The sequence below is a fragment of the Nematostella vectensis genome, chromosome 12, assembly GCF_932526225.1.
Source record: "Nematostella vectensis chromosome 12, jaNemVect1.1, whole genome shotgun sequence".
Classification (NCBI taxonomy): Eukaryota; Metazoa; Cnidaria; class Anthozoa; order Actiniaria; family Edwardsiidae; genus Nematostella; species Nematostella vectensis.
The window spans coordinates 2,322,858-2,335,288 of NC_064045.1; the positions used below are offsets into that span (position 1 = coordinate 2,322,858).

Sequence of the window (12,431 nt, forward strand, 5' to 3'; positions counted from 1 at the left end):
CTATTTGTTGGTATGTAAGTATTGGTTAGTTGTGCGTGGTTGTATGTTTGGTGCGCGAGTGATTGTTTAGTTTAGCGTTTCTAGTGTTTCTCTTATAACGAGATATTATCGATGCATTGGGACATGACTCTTGTCATATGTGGTGGTTCCTAAAAGAACCGTTTGTGTTTTGTTTTGAACTCTTGGAAGAGAAGTCGCTTAGCCACCGAAGCCGTACAGAGTGCGCCCTTGGCGCTTCAGGGCGTACACGACGTCCATCGCTGTGACGGTCTTTCTTTTGGCATGCTCTGTGTAAGTTACAGCATCTCGGATGACATTTTCAAGGAAAACCTTGAGGACACCACGGGTCTCCTCATAGATAAGACCGGAGATACGCTTCACACCGCCACGACGAGCAAGTCGGCGAATTGCAGGTTTGGTTATACCCTGGATATTATCACGCAGGATCTTTCGATGTCTCTTTGCTCCACCCTTGCCAAGACCTTTACCGCCTTTACCACGACCAGACATGTTTTTTTTTTCTGCTGTTTGATGAATGAGTGAGAAATGTTCACTTGTGCTTGAATGAGCAAATGATGTGATTCCCTACTTTGTTGCAATAGTTTATAATAGCAATCAGCCGACCTCTAAGGAAACGTACGGTGCCGAAATCTTAAGCTATGAGACAAAAGGCTAGACAACTCAACCAATCGTTAGTTTTTAGGTCATGAAATATGCATTCCGTGTTTTCGATCCGCCTCAGCCCCGCGCTCGGTATAAATAGCTCTAGAAAGCGACACGGTTTCCATCTAACGATTGCTCCATTGTAACACCTTGTAACATATTGTAACAAAAAATGGCTCGCACTAAGCAAACGGCTCGAAAATCAACTGGAGGCAAGGCTCCAAGAAAGCAGCTTGCGACCAAGGCAGCTCGTAAAAGCGCGCCAGCTACTGGAGGAGTGAAGAAACCTCACCGTTACAGACCTGGCACAGTCGCTCTCCGTGAGATCCGCCGATACCAGAAATCTACCGAGCTGTTGATCAGAAAGCTTCCTTTCCAGCGTCTAGTTCGAGAAATCGCACAAGATTTCAAGACCGATCTGAGATTCCAGAGCTCGGCCGTTATGGCTCTACAAGAAGCTAGTGAGGCCTACCTTGTTGGTTTATTTGAAGACACCAATCTCTGCGCTATTCACGCAAAACGAGTAACGATCATGCCGAAAGATATACAGCTCGCCCGCAGAATCCGAGGAGAACGGGCTTAGACACACCCAAGCTCATAAATTACAAACGGCTCTTTTAAGAGCCACCACATGATCAAAAGTCCAATATCAGTCTGCATCTCATTGTCTCAAACGACAATTCCCTTTCCCGTGTTTAGGTGGCATTTCTATGGCACATTCCTAGCATATATGGAACTCGGCCGTTCCTCTGACATTTTACATAATTTTACTCATGCATTTTATTGACGCCTCCTTAGAGTTGGCGCTTGTTTACAAAACAAGCCTAATTCGCGAGTGGTATGACTTCTCATAATTTGTTTTAAACTCTTCGTATCATTCGTACGGGATTGACTCACATTTAGAGAATTTCAAAGTTTGTGCGCTTATTTTTATGGTCACCATAAGAGAGTAAGATTTTGTTTAGGTGTGTGTGCGTGCGCGCGCTAGTAGAGAATAATCGCTCGGTGCGTAGCTCGCCGTTTTCTAAGTAACACCGCCAAAGTAACCGCCCGTGCCGCTTAAAGTTTTGTCACCGAATACGTGCTGTTTATGTGGTTTAAGGGCATCTTCTAGAATAAGGGTATCGAATAAAAATACATGGGGTATTTTGCGATAAAAAAAAGTATTTTGAGTGATGATGTGGTCTTTGAACTTTTGTGCGATGTGGTGGTTCCTAAAAGAACCGTTTGTTTTTCAGCAGCCGAGTCCTGACTGCTCACTTGCTCTTTTTCTCGGTCTTCTTCGGGAGAAGAGATGCTTGGATGTTTGGTAGGACCCCGCCCTGCGCAATGGTAACACCATGCAATAACCTATTCAGCTCCTCGTCGTTTCTTACGGCAAGCTGTAGGTGACGCGGGATTATCCTCGTTTTCTTGTTGTCACGAGCAGCGTTACCGGCAAGCTCCAATATCTCAGCACTCAGATACTCTAGGACTGCAGCAAGGTATACAGGTGCACCGGCGCCTACTCTCTCAGCGTAGTTGCCCTTACGGAGGTGACGATGGATACGGCCGACGGGGAACTGAAGTCCGGCACGGGATGAGCGAGTCTTGGACTTGGTGCCCTTAGCTTTACCTTTGCCTCGGCCAGACATGACGATTTATATATAACTAAACAGTGGTTGAGTTGATTTAACGTCTGAATGTTGTGATGAGATCACTTAGCTGTACTGACTTTGCCTTTCTATTTATTCTGCATGCCGGATCGAAACGTAAAATTGCGTAAACAATAGATCTTTTGTTGTGTGTACAGCGCGTTTGCCGGTGCGCGGGGCGGTGACAAGCCGCATCTGCATATTAGCGAAAAACAGCCAATGGGATGGCTTCCATTCCGATCCGGTCAGTAACAATAGAGTTGTAAATAAAAGCGTACTCGCATCTCGAGTATTTACAATTTCTTTCTGAGAATCAGAAAATTAAGTTTCATTTGAGCACTCGGGCCTGTTAACAAACATCATGCCTCCTAAATCTGGTAAGAAACCCGAAGCATCTAAAGGCAAGAAAAACGTCGTAGCTGGTGACAAAAAGAAGCGCAAAGGTCGTCGCAAGGAGAGCTACGCCATCTACATTTACAAAGTTCTGAAGCAAGTTCATCCCGACACAGGAATCTCCAGCAAAGCAATGGGCATCATGAATTCGTTCGTGAACGATATATTCGAACGCATCGCTGCAGAGTCGTCTCGACTAGCGCACTACAACAAGAAGTCCACAATCAGCTCGCGAGAGATTCAGACTGCAATTCGCCTACTACTACCAGGGGAGCTTGCCAAACACGCCGTCAGCGAGGGGACCAAAGCCGTTACTAAGTACACCAGCAGCAAGTGATTCATTGCTCTATAGCAATAAAACGGCTCTTTTAGGAGCCACCACATAGAGAAAAGTTCAAGTCACATGCAATCTGACTATAACAAAACGAATATCCCCTGCCTCTCCCATAACAAACAACACAAAAACATATACACTACATATCTAGAGTCAATATGCACCTCTCCCTATAAAAAAAAAACAATAACAACCTCAACCGAAAGAGTACGCGCATACGCAAAACACCGAAAAGCAGATTTTTGATTCGTCGATAGAAAAAAAAATATAAAAGTCGCTTAAGGAATAGCATCGTTATTGTCAAGCATAAACAAGAAATGCAACCGCCACTAGACTCTATATTGATGATGATGTCTAGCTTCGAAATAAACACGGTTATATCTTTACGCGAGTTAAGACTCTATATTAGATGATAATGTTTAGATTCGATATAAACACAGTTTTATCTTAACGCGAGTTTGTGCAGAATCATTTAACTACAAATTTGTTGCGAAAGGCCTCCTATTGTTAGCTTGTTTCTTTACCTATTTGTTGGTATGTAAGTATTGGTTAGTTGTGCGTGGTTGTATGTTTGGTGCGCGAGTGATTGTTTAGTTTAGCGTTTCTAGTGTTTCTCTTATAACGAGATATTATCGATGCATTGGGACATGACTCTTGTCATATGTGGTGGTTCCTAAAAGAACCGTTTGTGTTTTGTTTTGAACTCTTGGAAGAGAAGTCGCTTAGCCACCGAAGCCGTACAGAGTGCGCCCTTGGCGCTTCAGGGCGTACACGACGTCCATCGCTGTGACGGTCTTTCTTTTGGCATGCTCTGTGTAAGTTACAGCATCTCGGATGACATTTTCAAGGAAAACCTTGAGGACACCACGGGTCTCCTCATAGATAAGACCGGAGATACGCTTCACACCGCCACGACGAGCAAGTCGGCGAATTGCAGGTTTGGTTATACCCTGGATATTATCACGCAGGATCTTTCGATGTCTCTTTGCTCCACCCTTGCCAAGACCTTTACCGCCTTTACCACGACCAGACATGTTTTTTTTTTTTTCTGCTGTTTGATGAATGAGTGAGAAATGTTCACTTGTGCTTGAATGAGCAAATGATGTGATTCCCTACTTTGTTGCAATAGTTTATAATAGCAATCAGCCGACCTCTAAGGAAACGTACGGTGCCGAAATCTTAAGCTATGAGACAAAAGGCTAGACAACTCAACCAATCGTTAGTTTTTAGGTCATGAAATATGCATTCCGTGTTTTCGATCCGCCTCAGCCCCGCGCTCGGTATAAATAGCTCTAGAAAGCGACACGGTTTCCATCTAACGATTGCTCCATTGTAACACCTTGTAACATATTGTAACAAAAAATGGCTCGCACTAAGCAAACGGCTCGAAAATCAACTGGAGGCAAGGCTCCAAGAAAGCAGCTTGCGACCAAGGCAGCTCGTAAAAGCGCGCCAGCTACTGGAGGAGTGAAGAAACCTCACCGTTACAGACCTGGCACAGTCGCTCTCCGTGAGATCCGCCGATACCAGAAATCTACCGAGCTGTTGATCAGAAAGCTTCCTTTCCAGCGTCTAGTTCGAGAAATCGCACAAGATTTCAAGACCGATCTGAGATTCCAGAGCTCGGCCGTTATGGCTCTACAAGAAGCTAGTGAGGCCTACCTTGTTGGTTTATTTGAAGACACCAATCTCTGCGCTATTCACGCAAAACGAGTAACGATCATGCCGAAAGATATACAGCTCGCCCGCAGAATCCGAGGAGAACGGGCTTAGACACACCCAAGCTCATAAATTACAAACGGCTCTTTTAAGAGCCACCACATGATCAAAAGTCCAATATCAGTCTGCATCTCATTGTCTCAAACGACAATTCCCTTTCCCGTGTTTAGGTGGCATTTCTATGGCACATTCCTAGCATATATGGAACTCGGCCGTTCCTCTGACATTTTACATAATTTTACTCATGCATTTTATTGACGCCTCCTTAGAGTTGGCGCTTGTTTACAAAACAAGCCTAATTCGCGAGTGGTATGACTTCTCATAATTTGTTTTAAACTCTTCGTATCATTCGTACGGGATTGACTCACATTTAGAGAATTTCAAAGTTTGTGCGCTTATTTTTATGGTCACCATAAGAGAGTAAGATTTTGTTTAGGTGTGTGTGCGTGCGCGCGCTAGTAGAGAATAATCGCTCGGTGCGTAGCTCGCCGTTTTCTAAGTAACACCGCCAAAGTAACCGCCCGTGCCGCTTAAAGTTTTGTCACCGAATACGTGCTGTTTATGTGGTTTAAGGGCATCTTCTAGAATAAGGGTATCGAATAAAAATACATGGGGTATTTTGCGATAAAAAAAAGTATTTTGAGTGATGATGTGGTCTTTGAACTTTTGTGCGATGTGGTGGTTCCTAAAAGAACCGTTTGTTTTTCAGCAGCCGAGTCCTGACTGCTCACTTGCTCTTTTTCTCGGTCTTCTTCGGGAGAAGAGATGCTTGGATGTTTGGTAGGACCCCGCCCTGCGCAATGGTAACACCATGCAATAACCTATTCAGCTCCTCGTCGTTTCTTACGGCAAGCTGTAGGTGACGCGGGATTATCCTCGTTTTCTTGTTGTCACGAGCAGCGTTACCGGCAAGCTCCAATATCTCAGCACTCAGATACTCTAGGACTGCAGCAAGGTATACAGGTGCACCGGCGCCTACTCTCTCAGCGTAGTTGCCCTTACGGAGGTGACGATGGATACGGCCGACGGGGAACTGAAGTCCGGCACGGGATGAGCGAGTCTTGGACTTGGTGCCCTTAGCTTTACCTTTGCCTCGGCCAGACATGACGATTTATATATAACTAAACAGTGGTTGAGTTGATTTAACGTCTGAATGTTGTGATGAGATCACTTAGCTGTACTGACTTTGCCTTTCTATTTATTCTGCATGCCGGATCGAAACGTAAAATTGCGTAAACAATAGATCTTTTGTTGTGTGTACAGCGCGTTTGCCGGTGCGCGGGGCGGTGACAAGCCGCATCTGCATATTAGCGAAAAACAGCCAATGGGATGGCTTCCATTCCGATCCGGTCAGTAACAATAGAGTTGTAAATAAAAGCGTACTCGCATCTCGAGTATTTACAATTTCTTTCTGAGAATCAGAAAATTAAGTTTCATTTGAGCACTCGGGCCTGTTAACAAACATCATGCCTCCTAAATCTGGTAAGAAACCCGAAGCATCTAAAGGCAAGAAAAACGTCGTAGCTGGTGACAAAAAGAAGCGCAAAGGTCGTCGCAAGGAGAGCTACGCCATCTACATTTACAAAGTTCTGAAGCAAGTTCATCCCGACACAGGAATCTCCAGCAAAGCAATGGGCATCATGAATTCGTTCGTGAACGATATATTCGAACGCATCGCTGCAGAGTCGTCTCGACTAGCGCACTACAACAAGAAGTCCACAATCAGCTCGCGAGAGATTCAGACTGCAATTCGCCTACTACTACCAGGGGAGCTTGCCAAACACGCCGTCAGCGAGGGGACCAAAGCCGTTACTAAGTACACCAGCAGCAAGTGATTCATTGCTCTATAGCAATAAAACGGCTCTTTTAGGAGCCACCACATAGAGAAAAGTTCAAGTCACATGCAATCTGACTATAACAAAACGAATATCCCCTGCCTCTCCCATAACAAACAACACAAAAACATATACACTACATATCTAGAGTCAACATGCACCTCTCCCTATAAAAAAAAAAACAATAACAACCTCAACCGAAAGAGTACGCGCATACGCAAAACACCGAAAAGCAGATTTTTGATTCGTCGATAGAAAAAAAAATATAAAAGTCGCTTAAGGAATAGCATCGTTATTGTCAAGCATAAACAAGAAATGCAACCGCCACTAGACTCTATATTGATGATGATGTCTAGCTTCGAAATAAACACGGTTATATCTTTACGCGAGTTAAGACTCTATATTAGATGATAATGTTTAGATTCGATATAAACACAGTTTTATCTTAACGCGAGTTTGTGCAGAATCATTTAACTACAAATTTGTTGCGAAAGGCCTCCTATTGTTAGCTTGTTTCTTTACCTATTTGTTGGTATGTAAGTATTGGTTAGTTGTGCGTGGTTGTATGTTTGGTGCGCGAGTGATTGTTTAGTTTAGCGTTTCTAGTGTTTCTCTTATAACGAGATATTATCGATGCATTGGGACATGACTCTTGTCATATGTGGTGGTTCCTAAAAGAACCGTTTGTGTTTTGTTTTGAACTCTTGGAAGAGAAGTCGCTTAGCCACCGAAGCCGTACAGAGTGCGCCCTTGGCGCTTCAGGGCGTACACGACGTCCATCGCTGTGACGGTCTTTCTTTTGGCATGCTCTGTGTAAGTTACAGCATCTCGGATGACATTTTCAAGGAAAACCTTGAGGACACCACGGGTCTCCTCATAGATAAGACCGGAGATACGCTTCACACCGCCACGACGAGCAAGTCGGCGAATTGCAGGTTTGGTTATACCCTGGATATTATCACGCAGGATCTTTCGATGTCTCTTTGCTCCACCCTTGCCAAGACCTTTACCGCCTTTACCACGACCAGACATGTTTTTTTTTTTCTGCTGTTTGATGAATGAGTGAGAAATGTTCACTTGTGCTTGAATGAGCAAATGATGTGATTCCCTACTTTGTTGCAATAGTTTATAATAGCAATCAGCCGACCTCTAAGGAAACGTACGGTGCCGAAATCTTAAGCTATGAGACAAAAGGCTAGACAACTCAACCAATCGTTAGTTTTTAGGTCATGAAATATGCATTCCGTGTTTTCGATCCGCCTCAGCCCCGCGCTCGGTATAAATAGCTCTAGAAAGCGACACGGTTTCCATCTAACGATTGCTCCATTGTAACACCTTGTAACATATTGTAACAAAAAATGGCTCGCACTAAGCAAACGGCTCGAAAATCAACTGGAGGCAAGGCTCCAAGAAAGCAGCTTGCGACCAAGGCAGCTCGTAAAAGCGCGCCAGCTACTGGAGGAGTGAAGAAACCTCACCGTTACAGACCTGGCACAGTCGCTCTCCGTGAGATCCGCCGATACCAGAAATCTACCGAGCTGTTGATCAGAAAGCTTCCTTTCCAGCGTCTAGTTCGAGAAATCGCACAAGATTTCAAGACCGATCTGAGATTCCAGAGCTCGGCCGTTATGGCTCTACAAGAAGCTAGTGAGGCCTACCTTGTTGGTTTATTTGAAGACACCAATCTCTGCGCTATTCACGCAAAACGAGTAACGATCATGCCGAAAGATATACAGCTCGCCCGCAGAATCCGAGGAGAACGGGCTTAGACACACCCAAGCTCATAAATTACAAACGGCTCTTTTAAGAGCCACCACATGATCAAAAGTCCAATATCAGTCTGCATCTCATTGTCTCAAACGACAATTCCCTTTCCCGTGTTTAGGTGGCATTTCTATGGCACATTCCTAGCATATATGGAACTCGGCCGTTCCTCTGACATTTTACATAATTTTACTCATGCATTTTATTGACGCCTCCTTAGAGTTGGCGCTTGTTTACAAAACAAGCCTAATTCGCGAGTGGTATGACTTCTCATAATTTGTTTTAAACTCTTCGTATCATTCGTACGGGATTGACTCACATTTAGAGAATTTCAAAGTTTGTGCGCTTATTTTTATGGTCACCATAAGAGAGTAAGATTTTGTTTAGGTGTGTGTGCGTGCGCGCGCTAGTAGAGAATAATCGCTCGGTGCGTAGCTCGCCGTTTTCTAAGTAACACCGCCAAAGTAACCGCCCGTGCCGCTTAAAGTTTTGTCACCGAATACGTGCTGTTTATGTGGTTTAAGGGCATCTTCTAGAATAAGGGTATCGAATAAAAATACATGGGGTATTTTGCGATAAAAAAAAGTATTTTGAGTGATGATGTGGTCTTTGAACTTTTGTGCGATGTGGTGGTTCCTAAAAGAACCGTTTGTTTTTCAGCAGCCGAGTCCTGACTGCTCACTTGCTCTTTTTCTCGGTCTTCTTCGGGAGAAGAGATGCTTGGATGTTTGGTAGGACCCCGCCCTGCGCAATGGTAACACCATGCAATAACCTATTCAGCTCCTCGTCGTTTCTTACGGCAAGCTGTAGGTGACGCGGGATTATCCTCGTTTTCTTGTTGTCACGAGCAGCGTTACCGGCAAGCTCCAATATCTCAGCACTCAGATACTCTAGGACTGCAGCAAGGTATACAGGTGCACCGGCGCCTACTCTCTCAGCGTAGTTGCCCTTACGGAGGTGACGATGGATACGGCCGACGGGGAACTGAAGTCCGGCACGGGATGAGCGAGTCTTGGACTTGGTGCCCTTAGCTTTACCTTTGCCTCGGCCAGACATGACGATTTATATATAACTAAACAGTGGTTGAGTTGATTTAACGTCTGAATGTTGTGATGAGATCACTTAGCTGTACTGACTTTGCCTTTCTATTTATTCTGCATGCCGGATCGAAACGTAAAATTGCGTAAACAATAGATCTTTTGTTGTGTGTACAGCGCGTTTGCCGGTGCGCGGGGCGGTGACAAGCCGCATCTGCATATTAGCGAAAAACAGCCAATGGGATGGCTTCCATTCCGATCCGGTCAGTAACAATAGAGTTGTAAATAAAAGCGTACTCGCATCTCGAGTATTTACAATTTCTTTCTGAGAATCAGAAAATTAAGTTTCATTTGAGCACTCGGGCCTGTTAACAAACATCATGCCTCCTAAATCTGGTAAGAAACCCGAAGCATCTAAAGGCAAGAAAAACGTCGTAGCTGGTGACAAAAAGAAGCGCAAAGGTCGTCGCAAGGAGAGCTACGCCATCTACATTTACAAAGTTCTGAAGCAAGTTCATCCCGACACAGGAATCTCCAGCAAAGCAATGGGCATCATGAATTCGTTCGTGAACGATATATTCGAACGCATCGCTGCAGAGTCGTCTCGACTAGCGCACTACAACAAGAAGTCCACAATCAGCTCGCGAGAGATTCAGACTGCAATTCGCCTACTACTACCAGGGGAGCTTGCCAAACACGCCGTCAGCGAGGGGACCAAAGCCGTTACTAAGTACACCAGCAGCAAGTGATTCATTGCTCTATAGCAATAAAACGGCTCTTTTAGGAGCCACCACATAGAGAAAAGTTCAAGTCACATGCAATCTGACTATAACAAAACGAATATCCCCTGCCTCTCCCATAACAAACAACACAAAAACATATACACTACATATCTAGAGTCAACATGCACCTCTCCCTATAAAAAAAAAACAATAACAACCTCAACCGAAAGAGTACGCGCATACGCAAAACACCGAAAAGCAGATTTTTGATTCGTCGATAGAAAAAAAAATATAAAAGTCGCTTAAGGAATAGCATCGTTATTGTCAAGCATAAACAAGAAATGCAACCGCCACTAGACTCTATATTGATGATGATGTCTAGCTTCGAAATAAACACGGTTATATCTTTACGCGAGTTAAGACTCTATATTAGATGATAATGTTTAGATTCGATATAAACACAGTTTTATCTTAACGCGAGTTTGTGCAGAATCATTTAACTACAAATTTGTTGCGAAAGGCCTCCTATTGTTAGCTTGTTTCTTTACCTATTTGTTGGTATGTAAGTATTGGTTAGTTGTGCGTGGTTGTATGTTTGGTGCGCGAGTGATTGTTTAGTTTAGCGTTTCTAGTGTTTCTCTTATAACGAGATATTATCGATGCATTGGGACATGACTCTTGTCATATGTGGTGGTTCCTAAAAGAACCGTTTGTGTTTTGTTTTGAACTCTTGGAAGAGAAGTCGCTTAGCCACCGAAGCCGTACAGAGTGCGCCCTTGGCGCTTCAGGGCGTACACGACGTCCATCGCTGTGACGGTCTTTCTTTTGGCATGCTCTGTGTAAGTTACAGCATCTCGGATGACATTTTCAAGGAAAACCTTGAGGACACCACGGGTCTCCTCATAGATAAGACCGGAGATACGCTTCACACCGCCACGACGAGCAAGTCGGCGAATTGCAGGTTTGGTTATACCCTGGATATTATCACGCAGGATCTTTCGATGTCTCTTTGCTCCACCCTTGCCAAGACCTTTACCGCCTTTACCACGACCAGACATGTTTTTTTTTTCTGCTGTTTGATGAATGAGTGAGAAATGTTCACTTGTGCTTGAATGAGCAAATGATGTGATTCCCTACTTTGTTGCAATAGTTTATAATAGCAATCAGCCGACCTCTAAGGAAACGTACGGTGCCGAAATCTTAAGCTATGAGACAAAAGGCTAGACAACTCAACCAATCGTTAGTTTTTAGGTCATGAAATATGCATTCCGTGTTTTCGATCCGCCTCAGCCCCGCGCTCGGTATAAATAGCTCTAGAAAGCGACACGGTTTCCATCTAACGATTGCTCCATTGTAACACCTTGTAACATATTGTAACAAAAAATGGCTCGCACTAAGCAAACGGCTCGAAAATCAACTGGAGGCAAGGCTCCAAGAAAGCAGCTTGCGACCAAGGCAGCTCGTAAAAGCGCGCCAGCTACTGGAGGAGTGAAGAAACCTCACCGTTACAGACCTGGCACAGTCGCTCTCCGTGAGATCCGCCGATACCAGAAATCTACCGAGCTGTTGATCAGAAAGCTTCCTTTCCAGCGTCTAGTTCGAGAAATCGCACAAGATTTCAAGACCGATCTGAGATTCCAGAGCTCGGCCGTTATGGCTCTACAAGAAGCTAGTGAGGCCTACCTTGTTGGTTTATTTGAAGACACCAATCTCTGCGCTATTCACGCAAAACGAGTAACGATCATGCCGAAAGATATACAGCTCGCCCGCAGAATCCGAGGAGAACGGGCTTAGACACACCCAAGCTCATAAATTACAAACGGCTCTTTTAAGAGCCACCACATGATCAAAAGTCCAATATCAGTCTGCATCTCATTGTCTCAAACGACAATTCCCTTTCCCGTGTTTAGGTGGCATTTCTATGGCACATTCCTAGCATATATGGAACTCGGCCGTTCCTCTGACATTTTACATAATTTTACTCATGCATTTTATTGACGCCTCCTTAGAGTTGGCGCTTGTTTACAAAACAAGCCTAATTCGCGAGTGGTATGACTTCTCATAATTTGTTTTAAACTCTTCGTATCATTCGTACGGGATTGACTCACATTTAGAGAATTTCAAAGTTTGTGCGCTTATTTTTATGGTCACCATAAGAGAGTAAGATTTTGTTTAGGTGTGTGTGCGTGCGCGCGCTAGTAGAGAATAATCGCTCGGTGCGTAGCTCGCCGTTTTCTAAGTAACACCGCCAAAGTAACCGCCCGTGCCGCTTAAAGTTTTGTCACCGAATACGTGCTGTTTATGTGGTTTAAGGGCATCTTCTAGAATAA

General features: G+C 44.3%; 14 protein-coding genes across 15 annotated transcripts; 7 read left to right on the forward strand and 7 right to left on the reverse strand.

The window, feature by feature from the left end:
• Positions 1-140: 140 nt before the first annotated feature.
• On the reverse strand, positions 141-606 carry LOC125557220 (histone H4). Its single transcript, XM_048719573.1, has one exon. The coding sequence runs from the start codon at positions 508-510 to the stop codon at positions 199-201; it is 312 nt and encodes a 103-aa protein (XP_048575530.1). The 5' UTR covers positions 511-606; the 3' UTR covers positions 141-198.
• Positions 607-739: 133 nt separating this feature from the next.
• On the forward strand, positions 740-2,768 carry LOC125557154 (histone H3). 2 transcript variants are annotated; one of them, XM_048719509.1, is made up of 2 exons: positions 740-1,291; positions 2,526-2,768. In XM_048719509.1, exon 1 carries the CDS (start codon positions 836-838, stop codon positions 1,244-1,246), a length of 411 nt encoding a protein of 136 aa, XP_048575466.1. In that variant the 5' UTR covers positions 740-835; the 3' UTR covers positions 1,247-1,291; positions 2,526-2,768. The 2 variants fall into 2 exon arrangements, with proteins under 2 accessions (XP_048575466.1, XP_048575465.1); XM_048719508.1 differs by lacking the exon at positions 2,526-2,768 and adding an exon at positions 1,479-1,691 and having other exon boundaries at positions 740-1,235.
• Positions 1,869-2,397, reverse strand: LOC125557175 (histone H2A-like). The gene has a single exon (XM_048719537.1). The coding sequence runs from the start codon at positions 2,295-2,297 to the stop codon at positions 1,920-1,922; it is 378 nt and encodes a 125-aa protein (XP_048575494.1). The 5' UTR covers positions 2,298-2,397; the 3' UTR covers positions 1,869-1,919.
• On the forward strand, positions 2,659-3,077 carry LOC125557199 (late histone H2B.L4-like). The gene has a single exon (XM_048719556.1). The coding sequence runs from the start codon at positions 2,659-2,661 to the stop codon at positions 3,025-3,027; it is 369 nt and encodes a 122-aa protein (XP_048575513.1). The 3' UTR covers positions 3,028-3,077.
• A 611-nt stretch (positions 3,078-3,688) lies between these two features.
• On the reverse strand, positions 3,689-4,157 carry LOC125557223 (histone H4). The gene has a single exon (XM_048719576.1). The coding sequence runs from the start codon at positions 4,056-4,058 to the stop codon at positions 3,747-3,749; it is 312 nt and encodes a 103-aa protein (XP_048575533.1). The 5' UTR covers positions 4,059-4,157; the 3' UTR covers positions 3,689-3,746.
• Positions 4,158-4,290: 133 nt separating this feature from the next.
• On the forward strand, positions 4,291-5,242 carry LOC125557155 (histone H3-like). Its single transcript, XM_048719510.1, has 2 exons — positions 4,291-4,786; positions 5,030-5,242. The coding sequence occupies exons 1-2, from the start codon at positions 4,387-4,389 to the stop codon at positions 5,056-5,058; spliced, it is 429 nt and encodes a 142-aa protein (XP_048575467.1). The 5' UTR covers positions 4,291-4,386; the 3' UTR covers positions 5,059-5,242.
• Positions 5,243-5,419: 177 nt separating this feature from the next.
• LOC125557176 (histone H2A-like) lies at positions 5,420-5,948 on the reverse strand. The gene has a single exon (XM_048719538.1). It carries the CDS (start codon positions 5,846-5,848, stop codon positions 5,471-5,473), a length of 378 nt encoding a protein of 125 aa, XP_048575495.1. The 5' UTR covers positions 5,849-5,948; the 3' UTR covers positions 5,420-5,470.
• A 261-nt stretch (positions 5,949-6,209) lies between these two features.
• Positions 6,210-6,578, forward strand: LOC125557482 (late histone H2B.L4-like). The gene has a single exon (XM_048720124.1). It carries the CDS (start codon positions 6,210-6,212, stop codon positions 6,576-6,578), a length of 369 nt encoding a protein of 122 aa, XP_048576081.1.
• A 662-nt stretch (positions 6,579-7,240) lies between these two features.
• LOC125557226 (histone H4) lies at positions 7,241-7,715 on the reverse strand. Its single transcript, XM_048719578.1, has one exon. The coding sequence runs from the start codon at positions 7,608-7,610 to the stop codon at positions 7,299-7,301; it is 312 nt and encodes a 103-aa protein (XP_048575535.1). The 5' UTR covers positions 7,611-7,715; the 3' UTR covers positions 7,241-7,298.
• A 125-nt stretch (positions 7,716-7,840) lies between these two features.
• On the forward strand, positions 7,841-8,792 carry LOC125557151 (histone H3-like). The gene is made up of 2 exons (XM_048719503.1): positions 7,841-8,336; positions 8,580-8,792. The coding sequence occupies exons 1-2, from the start codon at positions 7,937-7,939 to the stop codon at positions 8,606-8,608; spliced, it is 429 nt and encodes a 142-aa protein (XP_048575460.1). The 5' UTR covers positions 7,841-7,936; the 3' UTR covers positions 8,609-8,792.
• Positions 8,793-8,969: 177 nt separating this feature from the next.
• LOC125557178 (histone H2A-like) lies at positions 8,970-9,498 on the reverse strand. The gene has a single exon (XM_048719539.1). It carries the CDS (start codon positions 9,396-9,398, stop codon positions 9,021-9,023), a length of 378 nt encoding a protein of 125 aa, XP_048575496.1. The 5' UTR covers positions 9,399-9,498; the 3' UTR covers positions 8,970-9,020.
• Positions 9,499-9,759: 261 nt separating this feature from the next.
• Positions 9,760-10,128, forward strand: LOC125557483 (late histone H2B.L4-like). The gene has a single exon (XM_048720125.1). The coding sequence runs from the start codon at positions 9,760-9,762 to the stop codon at positions 10,126-10,128; it is 369 nt and encodes a 122-aa protein (XP_048576082.1).
• Positions 10,129-10,789: 661 nt separating this feature from the next.
• Positions 10,790-11,255, reverse strand: LOC125557219 (histone H4). The gene has a single exon (XM_048719572.1). It carries the CDS (start codon positions 11,157-11,159, stop codon positions 10,848-10,850), a length of 312 nt encoding a protein of 103 aa, XP_048575529.1. The 5' UTR covers positions 11,160-11,255; the 3' UTR covers positions 10,790-10,847.
• A 133-nt stretch (positions 11,256-11,388) lies between these two features.
• On the forward strand, positions 11,389-12,340 carry LOC125557156 (histone H3-like). The gene is made up of 2 exons (XM_048719511.1): positions 11,389-11,884; positions 12,128-12,340. Exons 1-2 carry the CDS (start codon positions 11,485-11,487, stop codon positions 12,154-12,156), a joined length of 429 nt encoding a protein of 142 aa, XP_048575468.1. The 5' UTR covers positions 11,389-11,484; the 3' UTR covers positions 12,157-12,340.
• Positions 12,341-12,431: the final 91 nt, after the last annotated feature.